General features: G+C 43.2%; 1 protein-coding gene across 1 annotated transcript in view; it reads right to left on the bottom strand.

Annotated features, from left to right (window-relative positions):
- Positions 1–1,670: 1,670 nt before the first annotated feature.
- Positions 1,671–25,274, bottom strand: part of CPM (carboxypeptidase M) — an 86,884-nt gene continuing 63,280 nt past the window's right edge. The window contains exons 4-9 of the mRNA XM_056130790.1: positions 16,347–16,519; positions 14,402–14,586; positions 12,821–12,991; positions 7,928–8,080; positions 4,215–4,363; positions 1,671–2,567 (exon numbers count right to left, since the gene is read on the bottom strand). Coding sequence (XP_055986765.1) covers positions 2,325–2,567; positions 4,215–4,363; positions 7,928–8,080; positions 12,821–12,991; positions 14,402–14,586; positions 16,347–16,519 — 1,074 coding nt within the window. The 3' untranslated portion in view covers positions 1,671–2,324. The remainder of the gene's footprint in view (positions 2,568–4,214; positions 4,364–7,927; positions 8,081–12,820; positions 12,992–14,401; positions 14,587–16,346; positions 16,520–25,274) is intronic.

Below are 25,274 nucleotides of genomic sequence, written 5' to 3'. Positions count from 1 at the left end.
ATATGTACTCTAAACCTTCTCTGATTTAAACTCAAATTTTATTTAGAGATGGTTTTGTTTTGCCCAATCTCTAAATGATTTTAAATTGATTATGATAAAATTTTATGTAATTTTTTTCCTTTAAGGCTTATAAACCAATTCAGATTTTGGCTCATATACCTCCAAAAACTACTTTTAGGAAAGAAAAATGAGAATTCAGAATGCCTAATTGAAAAGTTGTTAACAGCTTAATGACAGATCAAGTTGTTTTAGATTCCTTAATATACCAAAAAATTTTTCTGCAATATGTGTTAACATAAGGCTGGAGCAATAGCACAGCGGGTAGGGTGTTTGCATTGCACGCGGCTGACCCAGGTGACCCAGGTTCGATTCCTCAGTCCCTCTCGAAGAGCCTGGCAAGCCACCGAAGAGTATCTCGCCCACACGACAAAGCCTGGCAAGCTCCCTGTGACGTATTAGATTTGCCAAACATAGTAACAAGTCTTACAATGGAGACGTTACTTGGCCTGCTCGAGCAAAATCTATGAACAACAGGAGGACAGTACTACAGTGTTAGGTATATATTAACATAAATGTTCAAGTATATAATTACTTTTTATTTAAATAAAAATAAAGATGCTGTTACCAGATTTTTGTAAGTGATTAAAATCCCCTAAATTTTAACATGCATGAATTTGTGTGAAGAATAAGTTTGACACAGGAATAGTTCCTAAACAACCAAATATCAAGTATTTCCCATTTAATCATATTTCTCAAACATTCATCATGTAAAAACCCCAGGATCTCAAAACGTCTAAATTTAATAAAACTTTCACTTTAAAATAAGCACCAATAAAACTCCCATTCCATGAGCACTTACAAATCTTAACATACTTGTGCTTTTTTCCCCCTGCTCGACGCGTCCTCCACCCTGCCCTCCTCCATTTAGTTTTTACATAGAATGTTTTATCATAGACTTATAGTGGTTGCTTCAAATTGAGTACTAGTTGTTATTTTTTTAAACATTATTAACAGATGTAACATAAGGCCTTTACTATCAATCATCAACCACCAATAGAAAAAATGCAAAGTCCAGAAAGAAAGTGTCATGTATAATATTTCTTTCTTTTATTTTCTTTTTCTTTTTCTCTTTCTTTTCTTTGGTGGAGGGGATAGGTCACACCCAGCTGTATTCAGGGCTTCTGGCTCTGAGCTCCGGGATCACTTCTGGTGGTGCTTGGGCAACCATATGGAGTGTCATATGATGGGCCACATGCAAGACAAGAACTTTGCCCCCTGTACTCTCAAGCCCCATGAGTGGAGTTTTAAAGGCACCAGAAAGAGAGTAATGGATCAAAATGGCATTACAGATACGGGGCACAGTCAGCATGTTTATGTGTGCTGGAGCAATAGGCACCGATGGCTGACTATGTTTTAAATAGACCTGACCCCTTGCCCAGTACTGTGGAGAGCATGGATTTAAATTTGTTAGTCTTGGCCATGGAAAGCGGGTAGTATCTATCAATCAATATATGTAATTAACATTGATACTTACTGACAGAATGTATGGAATGAAGAAGAAAGAGGAAATATCCAGGATGACCCAAATTTTATAGTTGGTGGCACAATGAACTGGGACAGTGAATACAGGAAGAAAAGCAGCACTTAGAGAAATAACCATTTTTGTCACAACAGGGTTTTGAGACACCTGTGAGTTCCACCGGGGGATATGCCCAGTGGTAGTTAGCTGCGATTGGGAGCTCAGGTAAGGGATAGTTACATATTTCAGGGGTTATCTGCAGGACAGGACTGTGAAATCTGTGTGCAGAAGGGTAAGGACACTTGACTCATCTGTTGTTTTGAGGCTCTTTGTAAACTCTTGGGATCCCATGAGGATCGTATTTTCTTGGGCCACTGAGTCATGGTCGTTGGTTCTCTCAAAGAACATAAGGAAAACGAGAGCACTCAAAGTCAGGTGATCAGTAAATGCTCAGTTGCATTACTTATGTTCATTTGGCTCTAGATTCAAAACCAGCTCCTTTTAATTTTCTTTCAGGAACCTCTTTTGCTTCTCAAGTTCAACCTCGTACAAAGTTATAAGATGACTTCAAGATATAGTAGCGGTGGGCAGTGAGGTACCTTCTGTACATCATCACGACCAAATCATTCTTCGTTTCACTGCACGTGGCTTGATGTAGGCCTTGGAAACCACCATTTCTTTTCTTAGGGCAGGACTGTGGACTGGAACCAGTTGAGGTCCCACAGAGGGAGTTAGAGTTGCAGTAACCTGGTGTGAGTAATCCCTGATTCCAGGTCGTGTTAGGAGTTGAGTTTCACATGTTGTTTTACTTGAGAAATATGTGACAGAGATTCAGTACTAATAAGAACAGACTAGACTTTGTTGCAGCTGAGTGGCTTGGCAAATTGCTGTAGAGCGGGATCACAGGACACGAAGGATTTGATACTGGGATAGAATACAACTGTCCTCGGAGTGGAAGTGAAATATCCTTTTTAAGAGCACTGAATTTATGAGAGTTTTGGGGAATAGTCACCTTTGTGAAGTGTGGATTGTATCCAGGGACTGTAACCTAAGAGGAAATAAGAAACAATGACCTTACTGAGTTCAGATGTTTCTAATCCCAACACTGAAAACACTATCTCACCACTAAAACACAGCCCTTGTGAAACACCAAATGTCTTCCTGCTTCCCCAGCACTGCTTGATGAATGAGTTACTTGACACCTTTTCATAGGGACCACAATTGTTAATGCTCTAGCCAAGAATGACTAAATGAAGCAGACTTCATTATCTTTCTGACTCCCTTATCTAGAGTCAGAAAGTAGCAGCAGACTGATGCCACTATATATATATATATATATATATATATATGTATATATATATATATATATATATATATATTCTTTTGGGTCACACCTGGCGATGCACAGGGGTTACTCCTGGCTCTGCACTCAGGAATTACTCCTGGCAGACCATATGGGATGCTGGAAATTGAACCTGGGTTGGCCACGTGCAAGGCAAATGCCCTACCCACTGTGCTATCGCTCCAGCTCCCAATATTAATATTTTCATAAAGAATCAAAAGTAAAGAGTGCGTTCTTTGTTCCAAATCTGTAATTAATATACTGGTTAGATATCAAGATTTCTATAAATGGAATTATTTTATGAATTTATTCCATTTTCCTTGCAGCTAATCGAGTTGTAGACATTTATTGATGCCTTAAAATGTTTGATTTTCAGGTCGGAGTGATAGTACAGCAGATATGGCATTTGCCTTGCACAGAATCAACCCAGGTTCGATCCCTGGCATCCCTGAGCATTGCCACGAGTAATTTCTGAGTATTTTATGAGCCAGTAGTAATGGGGTAGTGGCCTATAATGCTGGGGAACAGAAGGGCCGGCCTGGTGCTGCTCCGGTGCCTTCCGTGCTATACTGGTGATGCATGGGAGTCACATGGTGCCAGGGAGGGAACCCAAGGGTGAGGCATATGCTAGGTGTGTACCTTAACCCTTGTGATGTTTTCTGGTCCCTGAATTTTATTTAAAAAGTTTTCTAACTGGGGCAAGAATAATTCCTGAGTGCAGAGCCAGGAGTAACCCCTGAGCATTGCCGGGTGTGATCCAAAAAGCCAAAAAAGTAAAAAAACAAAACAAAACAAAACAAAAAAACCCAAAATCTAAATGCTGGACTGGAAACATAGTACAGTGGGTAAGGTGCCTGCCTTCCACTCAGCTGAACCCGTCAATTCCTGGCACCCCATCACTGCCAGGGGTGATTCCTGAGCACTAGAGCCAGGAGTAAGCCCCAGTACTGCTAGGTGTGACAACAAAACGAAACAAAACAAAACATTAAAAACAAAAACAAAAACAACCCCCCCCCCCCCCCACACACACACTCTAATTGCTAAAGAAAACCTGGAACTTTTCTGTTATTTTTGAATTTTTTTGAGTATTTTAGATTTCTGTCAATGAATAAATATTGTGAGTCATATACTATTTTTCTCTCAGAGAGCCTGGCAAGCTACCAAGAGTATCTCGCCCGCACGGCAAAGCCTGGCAAGCTACCCGTGACCTATTCGATATGCCAAAAATAGTAACAACAAGTCTCACAATGGAGACGTTACTCGGCCCGCTTGAGCAAATCGATGAACAATGGGAGGTCAGTGCTACAGTGCTACCATACTATTTTATTACCAAAATAAAAACAGTGTACTTACATTTATTGTATAGGAGCCAGGCAATAAAAGAAGGTAATACTCTCCAAATTCATTGGTTCTATAGGGACAGATGTGTTTTTTATCTTGTACTTCTACAATTACGTTGGGTAATGGCTTTTTATCCTGATCAAAAACTTGACCCTTTACACCTGCAAGACAAATTAATGCAAGAGAATTAAAAGTCAACACCACATTTTATAGCATCTGACACACAAAAACTAATTATTTCAGAAAACAGGGTGGATACTTACAACTGCTTTGACTTATTGTTCAAGAGGGAAGAGAAGCTTTTATAAAAAGTAATGTAAATGACACAAACAAACCACCAACCTCTTTTTTTTTTTTGCTTTTTAGGTCACACCTGGCAATGCACAGGGGTTACTCCTGGCTCTGCGCTCAGATATTACCCCTGGCGGTACTCAGGGGACCATATGGGATGCTGGGAATCGAACCCGGGTTCGCCACGTGCAAGGCAAATGCCCTACCGGCTGTGCTATTGCTCCAGCCCCCGCCACCAACCTCTCTTGATATACCCATAAGCCTGATTGGAGCAGGGGGTATATGGACAACTATACAACACTTGGTGATGCTCAGGGCACTATAAGCAATGCTAGGGAGTGAACCGCGGTCAGACAGGTACGAGGTAAGTAATCTTACCCACTGTAATCTCTCTCTGGCTTGTCACCTCAATTTTTAAAAAAGGTATTTGGTCACACTATCCACAAAAATATCCTTTGGCTTCTGTTTGGGCACCAATATAAAGATAACCTTGCCGCCAAATAACAATAACCAGATGGTATCACTATATTTTTTTAAAAAACGGGGCCTTCCCCAGCACCTACTGGGGACCCCGGGGCCACGCTCAGCATTATTTGGGGCTCCATGCGGTGCTGGGGATGAAACTCAGGACCTTACGAATGCTGGATGTGTGCTCCACCACTTGGAACTATCTCCCTGGTTCTGCATCTGTATTTTTTTTATATTTTAGTGAAGAAAAATAGGTGTTTTTGCTTTTGTTTTTGTTTGTTTTCCCTTTTTGGGCACACCCAGCAATTCTCAGGGCTTACTCTTGCTCTGCACTCAGAGATCACTCCTGCTGGGTGCAGGGGACAATACGAATAGCCTAGGATCCAACCTGGGTCGGCCAAGTGGCAGGCAAGTGGCCACACAAAATCTTTTTATTGAAAGCAATTTAGAGATGTGAGGTGAGAGAAAGAGAGAGAGAGAGAGAGACGTTCAGGAGAGAACACCGGCTTCTCCAGGGGGGAAAAAGCCTGAAGCAGTATTTTGAAAGGAGCACTTCATTCTTCAGAGGGCAGAAGAGCCTCTGTCTCAAACCACAAGGGGGCAGAGTTGGTGTATAAATAGAGCACATTACCACTTAATATGTACATTTGTGAGCCCTCCAAACAAATAATAACAGCCATGTTGAAATTTGTATGCTTTGAACAGTTTACAAAGCTCCTTCACTGGCAATATTAGGTCAGCGTGGCCCTCAGAACCCATGTGAATTCAGTCCTTAAAGACAGCCTTTGCCATTACCTGGAACATATTTCACTTCCAGCTGCATTCCCGTGTGGATGCTAATGAAGGAAGAATTTTAGGAAAGAATAGGCAGAGTAGCACACTGGAGGATGGAGATAGGTAGAAACACAGTAGAAAGGTTAAATTAAAATGCGCCTCCTGATGAAAGTCTAGTGCAGACACACCAGAATGCTAAGCAAGAGAGGACCCAACGTGAAGTTTGGGAATGGGGCTCAGAGAGCTAGCATAGTAAGTAGGGCACTTGCTCTGCACACCGCCCACCAGGATTCTATCCCTAGCACCACACAGGGTCCCCTGAGGACGACCATCTGCAAGGAGTGATCCCTGAGCACAGAGCCAGGAGTCAGCCCTGAGCACAGCTGGGTCGGGCTCCAAAACAAAAACAAAACAAAATTTGGAAACATTAATGAGGAAGGAGATTAATAAGCTTATTACGATGGTTGAGATGAAAAAGATGACATTTTATAACATCCATTGTCAAGGATAATGGAATCACCAATCTTAGTGTACTTATATGGCACGGGGAAGGGGGGCTGGAAATATAGTTATGAAAGAAGAAAGGGACATCATTTTAGGGGTGTGGAGTCAAGGAATGCTTGTTTTCTTTGTATTCAGTCTTCGTGACGTTTCTCTCCTCTTTTTTTTTGTTTCCTCTTTTTATAAAGCAGAAGAAAAACCTTAGTGTGAACATTGAGAAAGTTCCAAGAATTACACAATTATGGAGCAAGCTCATGATGAAGTCCTTTAAATACACACCTTCACTTTGGCTTGAAAGTGTAAGTAACCTTATTTACATTCCTCTTGTAATTCATAACAAGTCTCCTCCTTCAAGCTATTATGAGTTTTGTTTGTTTATAGTTTTGGGTCACACCTTGTGGTGCTCAGGGGTTATTTCTGGCTCTCTGTTATGCAGCGAACCATGGTGGTACTTGGAGAACCATATGTGGTGCCAGGGATTTGAACCTGGGTTACCATGTACAAGAAAGTGCCCTAACTCCCATACCTCTCCAGCCCTAGCAATCTGTTAAAAAATATCTTATTTTTTCTTTTTGGGTCACATCTGGCCATGCAAAGGGGTTACTGCTGGCTCTGCACTCAGGAGTTACTCCTGGCGGTGCTCAGGGGACCATATGGGATGCTGGGAATCGAACCCGGGTCAGCCACGTGCAAGGCAAACGCCCTACCCGCTGTGTTATCTCTCCAGCCCCTAAAAAATAAATTTTTAAAAAAAAATTGATTTCCTTTCTTCTGGGTGTGTTTGGGGGTTGGGTGTGCATGCCTGCCCACGCAGGGGATGGAATCCAGAGTTTCACACATACAAAACATGCATTGTATCATTCAGCAAAACTTTTGGCCTGGCAATCTGCTTTAACAAACTGTCCCGTGAGTCTACTACACATATATGAGACTTAGCATTACTGTCACAATTGGTCTGTGCATCTGTGATAAAGACCAGAGAGCCATTAAAAAATAGGATGAGAATGTTCGCAGTTCCACACCGTTCAGCAGAATTGAAGGGTGGGAAGAGCGGAAGGCGATGGAACTACCCAACAACTCATTTCTTGGAAAAATGCCAAAATCACGTTCACTGTTTCTAGGTCTGTGGTATTTGGGGGCAAGATACAAGTTTGTTTCCCCCCCCCTTTTTTTCTAAATATGGAATCATGTAGCAAAGTAAAAACCTATCTTTTGATCTTTTCAGGTTATTCACCATGCACAGTTAGGAAAACTATGGATTTTATATCCCCCATGAAAATAACCTGTATCACAAATTCTCTCTCTCTCTCTCTCTCTCTCTCTCTTTTGCTTTTTGGGTCACGTCCGGCAATACATAGGGGTTACTCCTGGCTCATGCACTCAGGAATTTCTCCTGGTGGTGCTCAGGGGACCATATGGAATGCTGGGAATTGAACCCGGATCGGCCGTGTGCAAGGCAAACAAACACCCTACCCCCCTGTGCTATCGCTCCAGCCCAAAGTTTTCTCTTATATGAACCACCAAACACTTGCATGATGCAGATATTCAATGCAGAGAAAATATCAACCATCAATTCTGGTTCAGAATATGAGACGTACCTAGAAAACAAATAGCCTGCATTTTCACAGTCCCCACATTTTACCAGATGCTGTGTTTTTATGTTAATAAGAAATTATGAAAATCTTACAAACCTAAGTGCACCTGTTTGATGTATGTGATTAACGAGACTTTGTTATCATTCCAGAAGGATGGAAGCTTCTCCTCAGGAGGATATTTACAGCATGACAGCTCCAATGTAATTTCAAAACACTGGGCCCAGATGTAGTTGTAATCTTGCATTCCACCTAGACACAAGAATATTCATTATTTTAAATTTCACTCTGAAATTGGAGTTATGCCAAGAACTAAGTCCCCCTGGGGACAAGTGAATCAGACTGTTGCAAAGCAAGCACACATGCAAACAGGAAAAGATGAATTTGACATATTAGCATGTAAAATCAGAACTTGACATTTTATTACCCAGGCATGACCAGGCAGTCCTAAATAGTCCCATATGGGTTACTGGAGTGATGCTGACCAAAGCTCAGTGGCCCATCAAGATTAAGTGAGGGATAAGAGAGAGGTCCCCTCCACCCCTTTTCAAACCTACATTACAAAAAAAACCCACAACTTTCAGAATACATCCCCCCAACCCCATAATTGCATAAATCTTGGAACTTTCTAGTGTTCACACTAAAGTTTTTCTTTGCTTTATAAAAAAAAAAAGCACCTCTCCCTACCCCCCTTTTTAGTCACACCCAACGATGCTCGGGGGTTACTCCTGGCTCTGCACTCAGGAATTACTCCTGGCCGTGCTTGGGGGACCATATGGGATGCTGGGGATTGAACCTGAGACGACTGTGTGCAAGGCAAACGCCCTACCCGCTGTACTATCGCTCTGGCCCCACCAAATGTACTTTAAACATACATAAAATAGAGTGCTATCTCTTTAAATATATTGTATAACTGTTCCATTCATCAGTATATAAAGCTAAATTTACCAATCTGGGAGTAATAATGACGGGCAATGTTGACTCACTATTATTGGAAGAGTTCTGCATCAATTCATCTAAACATTTTTAATTATCATTTTTAATTTGGGGGCTATACCTGGTAGTGCTCAAGGCTTACTCCTGGCTCTGTGCTCAGGGTTCACTCCTGGTTGGCCTCGGGGGAGAGGTGCCAGGGATTGAACTCTGGTTGTCTACATGCAAGATAAATGCCCTACCTGCTGTGCTGTCTCTCCAGTCCCACATAAACTCCTCCCAGCAACTGCTTCCCCATGTTGGAGATGGGGACCAGAGATGGCACAGAGCATGCACAGGGATGCCAACCTGCGACTGGCAGAGACCAGAATGTGGGCCATTTTCCCGAGTCCAGTGATTTTTCTTACTCCTTTCACCAAGCTGCTTTGGGACTGATAGGCAGAGCTCTCCTGGCTGACGGGAGTGAGGAAGACCCAGGTCCAGTGCTCCTGGGGTTCACATAGCTCCTTCTCACTGTTTGTTTTTTTTTTTTTCAAATTTTGGGCCACACCAGTGGTGGGTGCTCAGGGGTCACTCCTGGCAGTGCTCAGGGGACCGTGTGTGGTGCTAGGATTAAACTGGCATGCAAGACAAACACCTTAATCCTTGTACTATCTCTCTGCTCCCCTCGACCCCCTTTTCTTTGCTTTTTTGGGTCATACCTGGCGATGCTCAGGGGTTACTCCTGGCTCATGCACTCAGGAATTACCCCTGGTGGTGCTCGGGGGACCATATGGGATGCTGGGAATTGAACCCAAGTCGGTTGCGTGCAAGGCAAACGCTCTACCTGCTGTGCTATCGCTCCAGACCCCCGTCTCATTTTTTGGAGGGGGTGGCCCTTCCGTGGTGCTCTAGGGCCTGCTTTGAAACTGCCTCAGCGATTCTAGGCCAGCCGGGCTGGTCGTTCAATGTGGAGCCCGGGGCTGAGATGCTGCTCAGGTTCCCAGGGTGTTGGGCTCCCCCAAGCAACCCCATGATGCTCAGGGGCCTCCAGAGCCAGACCCAGCTGCACCCTGGGAACCGTGTGGCATCAGGGGTCACATCAGGTTTGACCGCATTCAGGACATGTGTCTTAATTCCCTGTGCTGTATTTCCGGCTCCTCATTCTCACTTGAAACATCTCTAAAGACCCTATTTTTGAAGGAATTTTGAAGGGAGGAATACATTTTGTATTTTCTCACATGTAAAACTTTTCATATTTTAAAGTCTTTGAATCAGGATATTTTTAAAATGCTGGCTTTTTATAGGGGTGGGGGGTGCTACATCTGGTAGTGCTTGGGGGCTATTCTTGGCAGAGTTTGGGGGACCACACAGTGCCAAGGACTCAACTTGGGGGTCCCAGGAATAAAGTATGCATGCCAGCTCTTTGAGCCATTTTGGCCAGGATATCTTAAATTTGACAGCTGAACAATTCATCGTGTTGCTAGTTTGGCTAGAAACATTTTTTTTAACTGTTTCTTGGTGGTACATTATACACAATACATCTTGAACTTGATAAACGATAGTAACTTTGAAGGAAGCAGTTTCTATCAGGTTTTAATTTGCTGTACTTGGGATCTGTCCAAATAGTATGTATTATGTATTCTCAACTGTGACAGGGATTTGGGAATGATTGCTGAAGCATGAAAAAAAATTTCACACTAAAAAAAATGATTAAAATATTACATAAAAAATTAAGCATTGGGGCTGGAGCGATAGCGCAGCGGGTCAGGCATTTGCCCTGCACGTGGCCGACCCGGGTTCGATTCCCAGCATCCCATATGGTCTCCTGAATACCGCCAGGAGTAATTCCTGAGTGCATGAACCAGGAGTAACCTCTGTGCGCTGCCGGATGTGACCCAAAAAGAAAAATTAAGTATTACCGGGCTGGAGCAATAGCGCAGCGGGTAGGGCGTTTGCCTTGCACACTGCCGACCCTGGTTTGATTCCCAGCATCCCATATGATCCCCTGAGCACTGACAGGAGTAATTCCTGAATGCATGAGCCAGGAGTAACCCCTGTGCAACGCCGGGGTGACCCAAAAAGCCAATAAATAAATAAATAAATAAATAAAAAAAATATTACCTATGTAGTTCGAGTTTTCAGCTAGGAAGAATTTTTCTCCTTTATTTACTTTACATTTACACTTTTGTATTTTTCTCTGAGTTCACTGTCATAAAAAAAAAAGAGGGAAAAAAGGAGGAGAAACAAACCAAGACAAAACAAAAATGCCTGGCCAGACGGCTGTCTCAGGTAGAAAGAAATTAAATGGAAAAACAGATGTGCAAAGCATGCAGGCTTGACAACGCCAAATGCTGAGTATGCAGCTATGAACTGGGCCACCAGCCTGCCCCCAGCTGTTAGGCTGTGCTGGAATGCGCTGCTCTAAGCTTCTCCAGCTCTACCTGCTGTTTCTCTCAGGGTACAGAGCTTATGTACAGCCCAGTGGACCACAATTTCTGATGCCCAAACTAGCTCTTCCTGGTCAGGTTCCTGGGGAATGTCTCACATATCTGGATTTGTCTTCAACGAGACAGGCCAGAACCTATCAAGGACAGCCCTGTCATTGAAAGGAGGGGCTTGGCTTTGCTGAAAACTACAAGAACCTGCAGGAGGGCTGGAGCGATAGTACAGCGGGAAGGGCGTTTGCTTTGCACGCGGCTGACCTGGGTTCGATTCCCAGCATCCCAGATGGTTCCCCCGAGCATCTCCAGGAGTAATTCCTGAGTGCAGAGCCAGGAGTAACCCCTGAGCATTGCCGGGTGTGACCCAAACAAGCAAAAAATAAAGAAATAAAATAAAGAACCTGCAAGACTGGAGACAAGTTTAGAGCCTGCAGTGGAGAGGGGGAGCTGTATATCAGAGGTTGGGGTGCTTGCTGTCTGGCTGCTCTGCTGCCTCTCAGTCATGGCCTGTGCCTACTTACGTCACCCAGAAAGCTGGCAGAGAGCTGCTGCCACAAAAAAGTACCAGCTTCTGAGGACGAGCTATAGGTCTGGGCATCAGCGTGACACCTGGAGGAAATTCAGCCTGCAATGGCGGAGTTGGAGGGAGATGGGGGCAGGCAAGGGGTGACTGACTAACCAACCAGCCTCTCACTGAAACAAGGACACCCGGTGCCTGTTAGTGTCCCCACTCCCACCCTCCCGCCTCACAGCTCTCCCAAGACCTCTCAGTTCCCCAATTGGGACAAGTCCTTGTACACCCCCGGGGTTCGGCTTATTCTGTTCTCTCTGGCAGTCTGCTTGCCTGCTTCCCTTACTGGGAGGTTCTACATCCAGGGTGAAACTGGAGGCCGCTCCCCCACTGTGTCTGCTTAGAAGAGCCCCTTTGCTTGGCTAACCAAATGGCTTTAAAATAAAAATACTCTATGTGAAAAATCTAGCTGCTTTGGATAGATTTTTTGTGTGTGTGTGTGTGGGCGGGGCACACTTGGGGTTTACTCCTGGCTCTCTGCTTAGGGATCATTCCTGGTAGACCGCATGTGGTGTGTGGGGATGCAAACTTGGCAAGCACCTTACCCGTCCCCCACCCAACCATATTTTAGGTCCCCCACTGGCTCTACAGGCTGGAAGATGTGAGCGGGTGGGGCTCCCGCTGGCAGACAGCAGTGAGCTAAAACTGGGCCGTATTGAGCATCAGAGGAGAGGGATATGGAAGTTTCTTTTTAAGACCTTTGCCTCTGTCATATTTTGGCTTGACACCCCTGTGGCACAGGCTGCATTTTCTAAGTCTCTGTTTTTGTTCTAATTCCACAGTCATCATAATTAGTTGCATGTTCTTTCCTATTGAACTAGAGATATGCCCTGCGCTCACCATTGCTGGTTCGTAGTAAGTGAATGCCCGGAAGATAAATAAAGGAGATTTTGGCAGGGAGGGACATGTTGGAGCATCCCTCAGATAATCAGCTGCTCCTCTTCCCTGTGAGATTGGTGGGCAGACATAGGGCTGGAGGAACGCCGGGAGACAGGGCCCAACAACACTGAAGTAGCGGGGACCCATGGGGGCTCCTTTGGGTGGGAGAGAGGAAGAGGAACTCACCTTTCAGTGGGTACCAAGAGTACCCATTTATGATTCCATTTGGAGATTTAATTTGATTTTTGCACGAATCTTCATTCTTCATGCTGGGATTATTTGAAGCATATGTATAGGCAAGATATTGAAACACATCATCATCTGGGGTTAAGCTTCGAAAGTGTGATGTCCCAGTTTCTGTATGTAAAAGATAAATTTTTACTTAAGGGTAAGAGGTAACACACACCACCAAATTAGCAAGCATAGGCTGCATCAGACTCAAAGGGAAACGTCTAGGTTTCTCAAATTTTTTCTCACTGTGGCCTTCTTTTTCTTTTTCCCACAAAGCTTTTTTCCTTGGCCCCATTCTATTGATTAGCCCTTAAGTCTTGTTCTGTGACCCCCCCTATATATGTGATTTTTACCTGTGATCCCCTTGAACTATCCTGGGGACCCCAGGGGACCGAGAACACTGCTCTACCTGTTTCCCTCTACACTTTTTCCTAGTTTTTATTTTTTACTTTGGGGGACCAAACCCAGTGGTGCTCAGGGGTTACCCCTGGTTCTGTGCTCAGGAGTAGTTCCTGGTGGTGCTTGGGGGAACCATATGTGGTGACAGGAACTGAACCTGGTCAGCTGTGTGCAAGGCAAATGCCTTAATCCTTGTGCTATCTCTCCATCCCTCCTAGTTTTTAATGAATATTCACACGTTGATACCATATAAAATAAACCATTTCATTTCATGCAAAACTTTTCATATTAAAATATCTGACTTGGGGTGACTTAAATTTGGTGACTGAAAACAGTGATTAGGTATATACTGAATATGCTACATATTTGATATATCATTAATATATGTCTCCTGATATATATATATATATATATTTTTTTTTTATTCGGGGGTTGCTTTTTGGGTCGCAACTGGCAATGCTCAGGGGTTACTCCTGACTGGCTCTACACTCAAGAATTATTCCTAGCGGTGCTTGGGGGACCACATGAGATGCCAGGGATGGAACTCGGGTCGACCACTTGCAAGGCAAATGCCCTGTCTGCTGTACTATTGCTCTGTACCCCATCTCCTGATATATATATATATATACACATATATACACATATATGTGTGTGTATATATATATATATACATATCTATATATATATATATACACTCACACATAGAAGTCAGAAAACTTTTCTTAGATACATGAGATGAAATGAAATTGCAATATTTTAACTTCTTGACAATGCATCTCATTCTACAGTTTCAAGAGGAATAACAGTTCTTACTTGTAAAATTATCAAAGAGGTAAATTGTTGTATTTTTTTTTCCTGGCTATGCTTAGGGCTTACTCTGGCTCTGCATCAGGGATCACTCTTGGTGGATCTCCTGGGACCCTGTGTGGATCAAACCCATGTTGGATGCGTACAAAGCAAGTATCTTAGCTCCTGTGCTGTCTATCTGTGCTATAACTGAACTTTGCAGCTGGTCCAGGGGAAGTGGTGGTGGTGGTAGGGCAGGAGCAGAGGGGAGGAGAAGAATTTATCCCCACCCAGAGGTAGAGTGGCAGTTCCATTCCAGACTTGGCCAGAGCTGGGCTCAAATTTGCTTACCTGGAACCCCATTGTCGAATGGGTAACTGGCCACCTGGGCGCCACCATGGAGGTTTGCAGAGAGGACAAATGTCTCTGTTTTCAGCCACTCCTGGATCGCTGCAGTTTCAGGCTGAGTTGTTACATTATTAAACTCAAAAGCATCTGGGAAGTTTCTATTCAGGTCATAGTTGTTACTGTTCTCCCTTTAAAAGAAAGTTCTTATGGTTTCCGGATGGTCTGGGAGCCTGTGGACACTTCTCTCTGGACTCATGCCTTTCTAAGGATAAGGACAGGGGGAGGGTGGGGCCATGTGACAACCTCCCTAGGTTCCCACCTGGGGTACACGTGCTATGAAGTCCCCTCTGGAGTGGCCTGTTCTGCTCAATGGACCGGCTGATTTTGTGATGGGTTTGTATTTCAGGCCTTTGACTCTGGGCATCTTCCTACATTTTGGGACCTGAGAGCCCAAGGAGGGTCCACAGGGAGCAGTGAGGGTTTGGGTAGGGGGTGGGTGAGGATAAGGGAGTGACAGCCAGAATGGAGAACTCTGACCTGCTGCTCTCTGACAGTAAGCCTTATCCCAGAGGCCCCCTATGGCACACAGATTGGCCATCACTGCTCAGCCTGGTCCAGACCCCCGACTTAAGGATCTGAGAGCAAATCAAAAGGTTCTATGGAATCTAAATTTTGCAGGTGTTTGCTGCACAGCTATGGATAACACAAACCACAGAAATATCTCCTTAATGCCAGAGTATTTCTGGAAAGTAGACTGGGCATGTTTAAATACCCTAGAAAAACTCAAAGTTGTAGGCAATCAAGTCGTAACACTTTCTTGATTTGGGTTAGAAGTGAATACACAAAAACTATGCAACAGATATTGAAGAAATTCCAAACTTCCAGAGGTAGCTGGAGACAAAAGGCTGTTTAAATAATAATAATAATAATAATGACAATAATAATAATAAGTATACAAGATTAATTCTTTGTGGTTGCTCTTGGAGTTTTTGGGTTAGTTTTACTTTTGAGTCACTCTGGTGATTAGGGGCTACTCTTAGTCCACTGCTCTGGGTCACTCCTGGTCATACAGTGCAGAGGATCAAGCCTCCAGTGTGCAATACATGGATGAGCTCAGTGCAGGGAGCAATCCTTCAGCCCCCAAGATTAGTTCTTGCTGTACAGGAACCAGTAATCATGGAGGGCCAAGGCCCTGGGGGTTCAACCACCAACACAATGACAGGGTTCCTGCCCTCTGGGACTTGAGCTGGTTTGGGGAGAGAGACACTACACAAGAAATTAGACCCAAAAGACTGTGCCAGGAAAGCTATGAGGGAGTATAATCAGGGGCCACAAGTGGTGGGAAGTTGGGAACCGGGAGTCAAGATGAACAAGAAAGAAGTTTCTAGAAGATGGGGCTGGGAGCAGGGTGTGTGTGTGCGTGGGGGTGGGGGGAATAGGATGGAGCACTCATGAGGACATTTCATAAGAGCTTTTTTTCTGGTTTTTAAATTTTTTTATTTTTTCATTTTTTTGCTTTCTTCTGTTTGTCCTCAGGGCTTACTCCTGGTTCTGTGTTCAAGGATCTCTCCTGGCAGTGCTCAGGATTCATCCTGCTGGTGCTCAGAGATCACTCCTGGCAGAGCTCCTACAGGGCCAGGAGTCCTAGCTGATAGGGGCCTTTGTTTACTTTGTTTCAGTCTTACTTTTTTAAATTATTATTCAATTTTAATTTATTCTTCCCTTCCCTTTGTGGTGGTGGTTGTGTAGCATTGATCACACACTTCAGTTATGGGACTTGCACACACTTGGTTGTGTTGTGGTGCTGGGACCCTACATAGCAGTGCCACCAGGGCATCACTCAACATGTGGGATTGGGACTCAGCCTGCAGTGGGCCCTTGTTCTCTGTTTGTAATGGGAGGGGGGCTTGTTCTGTGTTTGTAATAGAGATAGAGGGGCCATTCTTACCGTCCATCGCTGTAGTAACAATCGGGTATTCTGACAGCTTCGAATCCATCTGGATTCATTGAAGGCAAGATGTGTATCCGGGTACTATTGATTAACTGTGTGATTTCAGGGTCCTTTCCATCATTGGTTACAAGATACTCAATTAAATGGAGCAACAGTTCTCTCCCTACAGTCTGAATATATTAAAGAGAAAAAGGAAGATGATTTAGAGACCTTTACGGATGGTCAGAGGAAAACAAAGAAAACAGCTTCCCAAGCACACATTCCTGGATCAGGAGTTCTACTATGGTATCTGCGAGCCCTGGTTCTCAAGCAAACAGACACCCTGACAAGTGACAATCATTGGCTACACTAAGAGTTATTTATTAATAAAAATATTTATTTTTAAATTTTTATTATTAAAAATTTTTAATCACATTGATATACACAGTTACAAATTTGTTCATAATTTGGTTTCATGTTCTAATATCCTTCCTTTCACCACCTCCAATGTCCCCAGTTTCCACCTCCCCACCTGTCTCTATGGCAGGATCTCTCTCTTTCTCTCTCTCTCCTCTCTCTCCTCTCTCTCTCTCTCTCTCTCTCTCTCTCTCTCTCTCTTCCCCACCTTTCATTTTGGCCATTATGGTTTACAATACAGATACTGAAAGGTTATCATGTATATCCCTTTACCTACTTTCAACACTTGCCACTCCTGTCCAGAGCAATCATTTCTGTTATTATCATACTGCTCCTTTAAAGTGATATTGCTTGCCTTGCATGCAGCTGACCCCTGTTTGATCCCTGGCACCACATTTGAGCCCTCAAGCATGGTCAGGGGTCACCCCTGAGCACTTCCAGATGTGATCCAGCCCACTACCCTCTCCCTTCCCAAAGTACCCATCTATAAAAGATTTACTTTTGAGAGACACAGCAGTGATTCTCAGAAGACATCACAGTGCCAGAGACCTCTCCAGGCCCCACACCGAGCCAGTTTCACTGGGATACCCCAGATGGAGCAGGTGTACTCTCCTTGCCCACTCCAGATGAAATCCTGGTGACCAAGAGCTTCCATAAGCAAGGTGTGCTCCAGGACTAAGTCTCCAGGCTGCAGAGAGGCAGAGGAGTCGGGCTGTCCCTCCCTGGTTTCCTGCCCGCTCGGCACAGTGGCTTTCACACCCATAATCTGCCGCTGGGTGCCATCTTAGCGCACCAACAGCCTTGGTCTAGAGACTCCCAATTGAATCCCAAAATGGATTAGTGCCCTACAGAGATGTCTCTGGAACCCAACCATTTACAATCTTAGAATTCCAGAAGCATGCGGCTGCTTCTGCGGCCACGCAATCTCTCATGCTATTCAAAATGAGCAATGGAAAAAAAAATTATCTAGCATCTGCCCCAGGAAGGCAGGCATGAATGGTGACGGGAAAATATAATGCCCAGAAGCAGAGAGAGAGTACTGGGAAAATTGTTTGCCATAGAGGCAGGGTGAGGACTGGGATGGGGAAGGGAGATATGGGGACATTGGTGGTGGAAAGTGTGCACTGGTGGAAGGATGGGTGTTCGATCACTGTATGGCTAAATCTCAAACATAAAAGCTTTGTAACTGTATCTCACAGTGATTCAATTAAAAAAATTACTTTTGAAAAAAGGAAGGAGAGTAGGGTCAAGTTTCCTTGCCCTCCCAGACAAGTCTCTAGTGGAAGAGGAGGGAAAGAGCAGGCTTGGGTTTTGCTGTGTGTTGGAAACATTTTATATAGTACAGTGGGTGACACACCAAGACCACTGGGTTAGATGTGTATACATGTATACATGTTTCTTTTGGGCCACAAATGCTAGTGCTCAGGGCTTACTCTTGGTTCTGTGATCAGGAATCACTCCTGGTGGTGCTCAGGGGACCATATGTGGGGCTGGGGACCGAGCTGGTGTTGGCTGCATGCCTTGACCTTAAGGTAAGTGCCTCAACTCTGTACTAACTCCCATCCAACATGTGTAATTGTTAATAAAGAAAAAAATCCAAATTTTTAGTATGCAGGACTTAAGTTTCTGATTTCCTTATCCCTTTACTTCAAAATTCTATTTTCAAATTCTCCATGGTGCCATTTGCTTGTTTTTATGATCTCCCTATTTTTGTGCTCTGAAATCTGTCATTTGTACATCATCCGCACAATTGTTTTGCCCTAGCTGCACATTCATACATAATATTGTTGTTTATGTTTTAAGTTAGCTCACTTCTGACTTACAGAAAACACAAAAAGCAATGCCATTATCTATTTGCTGGGTGTATGTTTCCAATGTACATAACATAAATAAAAAACATGACTGTGAAAAGAAAAACATTCATTGCCACATAAAGTGTTCTTTTGACCAATGATCAGGAAACCCAGAGCCTATGAGAGATCTTGACAAGGGAGAGATTTACAGTTTCGGGAATTCACATTTCAGCATTATTATAGAAAGTTTGTTTAGCTTATTATCAGTTTCCTTTCTTTGCTGTTGGTGCTAAACTAGGACATTAGGATGAACCTCTGGATACTGCCCTGCAAGCAGGAAGAGCAGAGTTCCCACTTTCACATTAAGTGGGCAAACTAAAACTTGTGAGCCCAATGATCTGGAGAAGTACAGCATGCTCTCATATACCCGCCAAATCATACATTATCTTGGCAGTACAAGGCAGCGGTTTCCCCCTCTTACATATACTTAATCTGGATTGACCTTCAAGTATCAGTATGAGCCTTCTCTTTGCCCTATGTGTAACCAGCCACAAGAATGCGGGGGACGTAATCTGTAGTGCCTACGTGTCCAGCTCCATATCGTCCTCTGATGCTTTAATAACAATACAGCTTTGACAAGATAATGTATACCCTGATGTTCTTTTGATGAATGCTTATCCTATAACTGTTTGTACGCTCACTAGTGAGTCTTTCTCTGTGATGAAGTCATTAGGATGGAACTGATGAAAAATAGAATAAAAGGAGGCCTCTGGCAGTTGCTCTTCACCTCGAGCCAGATCGATGCCTTGGCCCTCGGTGCTCTCTACATTCCTCTCACACGTCTTGTCTCTGTGCCTCTGACCGAAAGAATATTCAAGCAACACTTTTCTGTTTTCCCTTTTGGTTTTGAGCCACACCTGGCAGTGCTCAGGGATCACGGGACCATATGCAGTGCTAGGGATCAAACCAGGGTCAGCAACAAGCAAGGCAAGAGTCTCTCCAGCTCCTGAGAAACTCACTATCAGGTTGTCCCCCAAATCTTTTTCATCCTGCTTCCCTTTCATTTATGTTATTCAATGACAGTCATGCACTTGGTTGTGCTCGTGGAGAGAGGTGCTATTGGCTGAGATGCCGGCAAAGGTATTTTTGTATTGGTGCCCTTGGGGTGGCCCATAGTTGTGCTGCTGGAGAACGGGAACAGCACGGCTGCAGAGGCTGCACTTGACACCAGTGGGTGGCACTGGAGGCAACTGCTTCTGCTGGGAGCCACCCCAAGGTTCCCTCTCCCTATAATCTTGGGTTCAAGGAATATACTTTAAGGGTCTTTTACCCCTTAGATAAGACCCGAAGCTGTCGAGGGTGCAGAATTTGCTTCTGGCATTGGGGTAACAGGCGATAAATAAGGACAGAGTTGCACAGGCTTTGGCATTGGCAGTGGGAAGAAAAAGTCCTCAACAACAGCACCACAGTGGAATCCAGACCTGTGACAAAAGGACAGAACAAGCCTAGAATCCAGACTTGATGGCCCTTGTGGGCAGGTGAATTTTGTGAGTGTGCTATCTGAATGAACAGAGTGATTTGAAATCGGGACTCAGAAATTTTGGAATGCATGAATATATATATGAATATAATATATGAATATAATGTGTTAATATATATATATTCAGCTAGAGTGATAGCACAGTTGTAGGGTGTTTGCCTTGCGCACAGCAGGCCTGGCCGAGCCAGGTTTGATTCCTCCGCCCCTCTCGGAGAGCACGACAAGCTACTGAGAGTATTTCGCCCACACAGCAGAACCTGGCAAACTACCCATGACATATTCAATATGCCAAACACAGTAACAACAAGTCTCACGATGGAGATGTTACTGGGTCCGCTTGAGCAAATCGATGAACAACCAGAGGACAGAGCTATAGTGCTACAGTGCTTGAATATATATATATTCATATATATATATTCATATATATATTTTACAGCTTGCCAGGCTCTCCAAGAGGGATGGAGAAATTGAACCCAGGTCGGCCGCATGCAAGGCAAACGCCCTACCTGCTGTGCTATCGCTCCAGACCAAGAAGATCCTAAAGTAAGATAATTGTAGGCAAACAAAACTGTCCATAACATGGGAAAATGGAAACAAATGAGATGAATGTGGCTGCTGCAGAGATATATATATATATATATATACATATATTCAAAGGGAGATGTAAAATTTTATTCTGATTTGTGTTTCTCTTCTTCCACTCCATTTCCTTCTGTCTCTCTTCTTCCACTCCAATTCTGTTTTTACAGTAAACAATGTCAGTTGAAAACTCCTTTTAAAAGTAGTAGTTAAAAATGTTCAGAAAGTTGCATACTGGCTTCCCAACAGTGTTTTGGAGGCAACCTCGGGAAAATTTACTGGTTTCCTGCAAACCAGGTGGCTTCCATTTGTGAAAGATGACATTAAGTGCAACAAGTGTGGCTGGTTTAAGGTGAATTCTGGCAAGAGGGTTTTCAAAAGATAAAATAGTGAGGGAAGAAAATTGTGATTAGGGTTGACTTGTCTCTTGGGCTGGAGAGTGTAGGATATCCACTGGGAGGACGAGATCAGGAAAGGCCAGAGGGCACAGGAGCTCACCCGAGTCCCCAGTCAGATACTGAGCGGAATCATGATCAGAATTCCCCTGTGGGTTTAATGTGAATTTTCATCTTCACTCTCTGAACCGCACATTCTCAAGCATGTCAGAACCTAAGACATGAGTTGGTAATGGAATTCATCTAACACAAAGCAAACTAAAACCAAAGGTAAAGAGCCATTATTAAGTGTAGAGGTAGATTAAGCAAACAGGAAGTGCAAGTACAGAACAGAATGTAGGTTAAGGTGACAATGCATAGAAAGGTAAGAAGGGGAATTTTCAAAGTGTTTATTTCTTTACTTTTCACAGAAAAGGGTAATATAATTCTGTAAAATGTTGCCGGAGCGATAGCACAGCAATAGGGCGTTTGCCTTGTGCACAGCTGGCCGGCCGAGCTGGGTTCGATTCCTCCGCCCCCTCTCAAAGATCCCGGCAAGCTACCAAGAGTATCTCGCCTGCACAGCAAAGCCTGGCAAGCTCCCTGTGATGTATTCAATATGCCAAACACAGCAACAACAAGTCTCATGATGGAGATGTTACTGGGCCCGCTCGAGCAAATCGAGAAACAATGGGAGGACAGAGCTACAATTGAAATATACATTTGTTTTGCTTCTTGGGTCACACCCCAAAAAACAGTGTTCAGGGTTTACTAGTGACTCTCTACTCAGGGATCACTCCTGGTGGGGCGTAGGGGACCATGTGGGGTGCCGGGGAATGAACATCAGTTGTTGACAGTTAAGGCAATAGCCATCCTTGCTATACTTTCTCTCCCGCCCTGAAATACATAGATTTTTTTTTCCCTTTATTTTATTTTATTTTTTTTAAAGTTGTAGATTTACAATTTTTTGTGCTTTGGTTTCAATTATACAATGATCAGATACCCATCCCTCCACCAGTGCCCATTTTCCACCACCATGGATAATATCCCTCCCACCCCCATCCCCCCATCCCCCCATCCCCCCTGTCTCTGTGGCAGGGCAATCCCCTGTGTTCTCTCTCTCCTTTTGGGTGTTGTGGTCTGCAAAAGAGGCATTGAGTGGCAAACATGTTCAGTCCATAGTCTACAGAAATACATAGATTTTTAAAAACCTATATTTAAAAGTTTTCCCTTAGTTTTGCTTTTTAATTTTAGAAGAATCTTCTGATAGTTTACTTTGAGAAAATATTATCAGGTTCACCAATATTTTTGTTTCACTCATGGGTGTTTCAATTTGCTTATTTTATTCCACTTCACTTTCTATCGAAATTTACCTGACTTTATTCTGTTAAGTCAAGTAAAATTAAATTTTGTACATATTTGACACCTTTGCATTCCATTCGCCTTCTTACCTCAGAAATACAGCTAGGTCTAGAATGATGTTTGACAAGTATTAACGGTGGTTATTTCTGAGTGATAGATTCTGAATGGTTTTTATTTTCTCTTATTTTTCTAGTTTCACTTTTTAAAGACCTACACTACTTATGGGCTGGAGCGATAGCACAGCGGGTACGGCGTTTGCCTTGCATTGCAGCCAACCCAGCCGACCCGGGTTCGATTCTTTTGTCTCTCTCGGAGAGCCCGGCAAGCTACCGAGAGTATCTCACCTGAACAGCAAAGCCTGGCAAGCTACCAGTGATGTATTTGATGCCAAACACAGTAACAAGTCTCACAATGTTACTGTTCCCGCTTGAGCAAATGAATAACGGGAGGACAGTGCTACAGTGCAGTGCTACACTACTTATAGAAACAGTCAAGTCATGAGTCTTTCAGGAAAACAAATGTGTAACCAAGGTATCTGTTTGTATCCATATTAAAAAATCACAAATATTGCCTGTTTTACAAAGGAGTCTCCTCACAGGTGTTTTGCCCACCAGGGGGACACCCAGAGATGCTAGGGGACACAGGTGGTGCCAGAAATTGAAGCCAGGGACTCAAGAACATGTAATATTCCACCCCTTTGTTTCTCTAGACTCAAAATCACAAATTCTTAAATGCAATAAATTAAAGTCTTGGAAACATGATAACAGGCCAATTAAGAATCAGATCATTAAAAAAATACTAAGACAAACAGATGGAATTCCAGAGGGAGTTGAACAAAGTCTTCTTTTTATTGGGTCATAGTTTGCTGCCTCCTTAGCAGTAGATTTATGCTAAATATTATTCAAATTTATTCTTCCCAACCTTAATATAAATGTTTCAAACACTCATCCATGTTTTATTTATAAACTGTCCTTTGTTTAAAATTAAGTCTTTGAATATGAAACCTTAGAGAGTTGAAATTTTAAAAAGGAATGTGGTCAAAATTTTCCATTTGCTTAACCAGTCATTTATTTGATTTGCTCACTTTCTTTTTTTTCTGTGAGTGTAGAATTTAATACAAGAATTCATAATTCAGACACTAGAAGGCTGGAAAAACACACTAGCCTCTGGAACCACTCACTGATAACTCATTCAATGGTTAAAATGGCAATAATCATGACACTAGAAAATAAATTCTCTATCACTCTTACTTCATTTCAGTCCAGTTGGAATTTGCCAGATAAAAATGAATGTTCTAACTCTTCAGAGGATGTTTATAAACAATAGACATTTGGAAGAAACAACTACAACTTAGGTAATGTGTTGTATAAAAGAGAATGACAGTGGAATTCATAATTCATAATGGAATCTGTTTTTGAAATGCTATTCTGTAATGCAGCTGCTGAGGGAAAAAGTTTGTCAGCTGTGGGGTTCTATAATGGCATGGTACAGATGCAATTAATTTGTCTGAATGCCTAGCTAAATATTTTTCTTCAAATATCAGCATCAATGTGAGAAAAAAAAACTCTTCCATCCTCTAATATAGTTTTCTTTAGCCATCCATGTCTTGGGTTCCATCACCTCCTTATAAACCCCATCACTAATTTCACACCTGGGCTTTCTAATGTGTCCACCTATATTACAAGACCTGGACTTAGGCTATCTGACCTGGAATGACCGCCTCTTGCCTCAGCTTCCATCCTAACTGGCTTCCTCTTTAGTCCTGGTATCTTGCCCAGTTTCTGGTATGTCAAGTACTAATAAACGACTGTGGGTTACTATTGACACGTCCACAACAAGGTCAAGACTATTCTGAGGAGAAAGTTTCTGAGGACTTAAGTGCATAGTGATGGAAGATGCACAAATGATGGTCACTTCATCTGAAGGATTTTAAGTACTGAACAAAATGTACCCTGGTGACAGCCCACACTTCTGAGCATGCTTAGGGCTTAGTCAGCCTGACCCAGCCTTAGCAAGAAGGGAGATGGGGAGAAAGAGCTTCATTACATGAAGAATGTAATACAGGCTTAAAGACACTTTATATGGAATAAAGTTTACTTCTTAGCTTATTCAGAAAGAGTTGTGCAAGGCATACTACATAACTGAGGATATCTCACTATTATATGGGATAGTGGTACAAAAATGCTTAGATGTTGGCATTAGGAGAGGAACAAGCTTTTATTTTCCTTTTTGTTTTGTTTAGGTGAGCTGGGCATCTCTATTGCACCCTGACTACAAATCCTACATTTTCAAACAGCCACACTTTCAGATAATTATATCATGGTTTTGTGTTATGCTTTAATAAAGGTATTAACGATTAAAATACCTTTATTTATTTTGGGGTTTTGAGCCACATCTAAAGATGCTTAATGGTTACTCCTGGCTCTGTGCTCAGAGATAATTCTAACAGGGCTCCGGGGATCATATGTGATGATGGGGATTGAACTAAGGCTGGCTGATTGCAAGGCAAGCACCCTACCCAATGTACGTACTATCATTCTGGCTCTAAAGTATCCTTTAAAGAGAAGCATCACTTATTTATTTTTATCAGTATTGGGCATCAAATCCAGGGTCTTGCCATAAAAGGCATGACCTCTACCGCTGAGCTATAGCTCCAGCCTCTAAAATATTTATTTATTTATTTATTTATTTAGGCTTTTGTGCAACACCTAGCAATGCTCAGAGGTTACTCCTGACTCTGCATTCAGGAATTACTTCTGAAAGTGCTTGGGGTACCAAGTCAGATGTGGGAATTGAACCCGCGTCAGCTTGGTGCAAGGCAAATACCCTACCCACTGTCCTATCTTCCGGCCCACTTCTAAAACATGTAAACAGAAAACTA

Source organism: Sorex fumeus, unplaced genomic scaffold, assembly GCF_029834395.1.
Source record: "Sorex fumeus unplaced genomic scaffold, SorFum_2.1 ptg000081l, whole genome shotgun sequence".
In the NCBI taxonomy this organism is placed as follows: Eukaryota; Metazoa; Chordata; class Mammalia; order Eulipotyphla; family Soricidae; genus Sorex; species Sorex fumeus.
The sequence above is the reverse complement of the archived record's forward strand: the minus strand, read 5'-3'. Positions and strand labels throughout refer to the sequence as shown.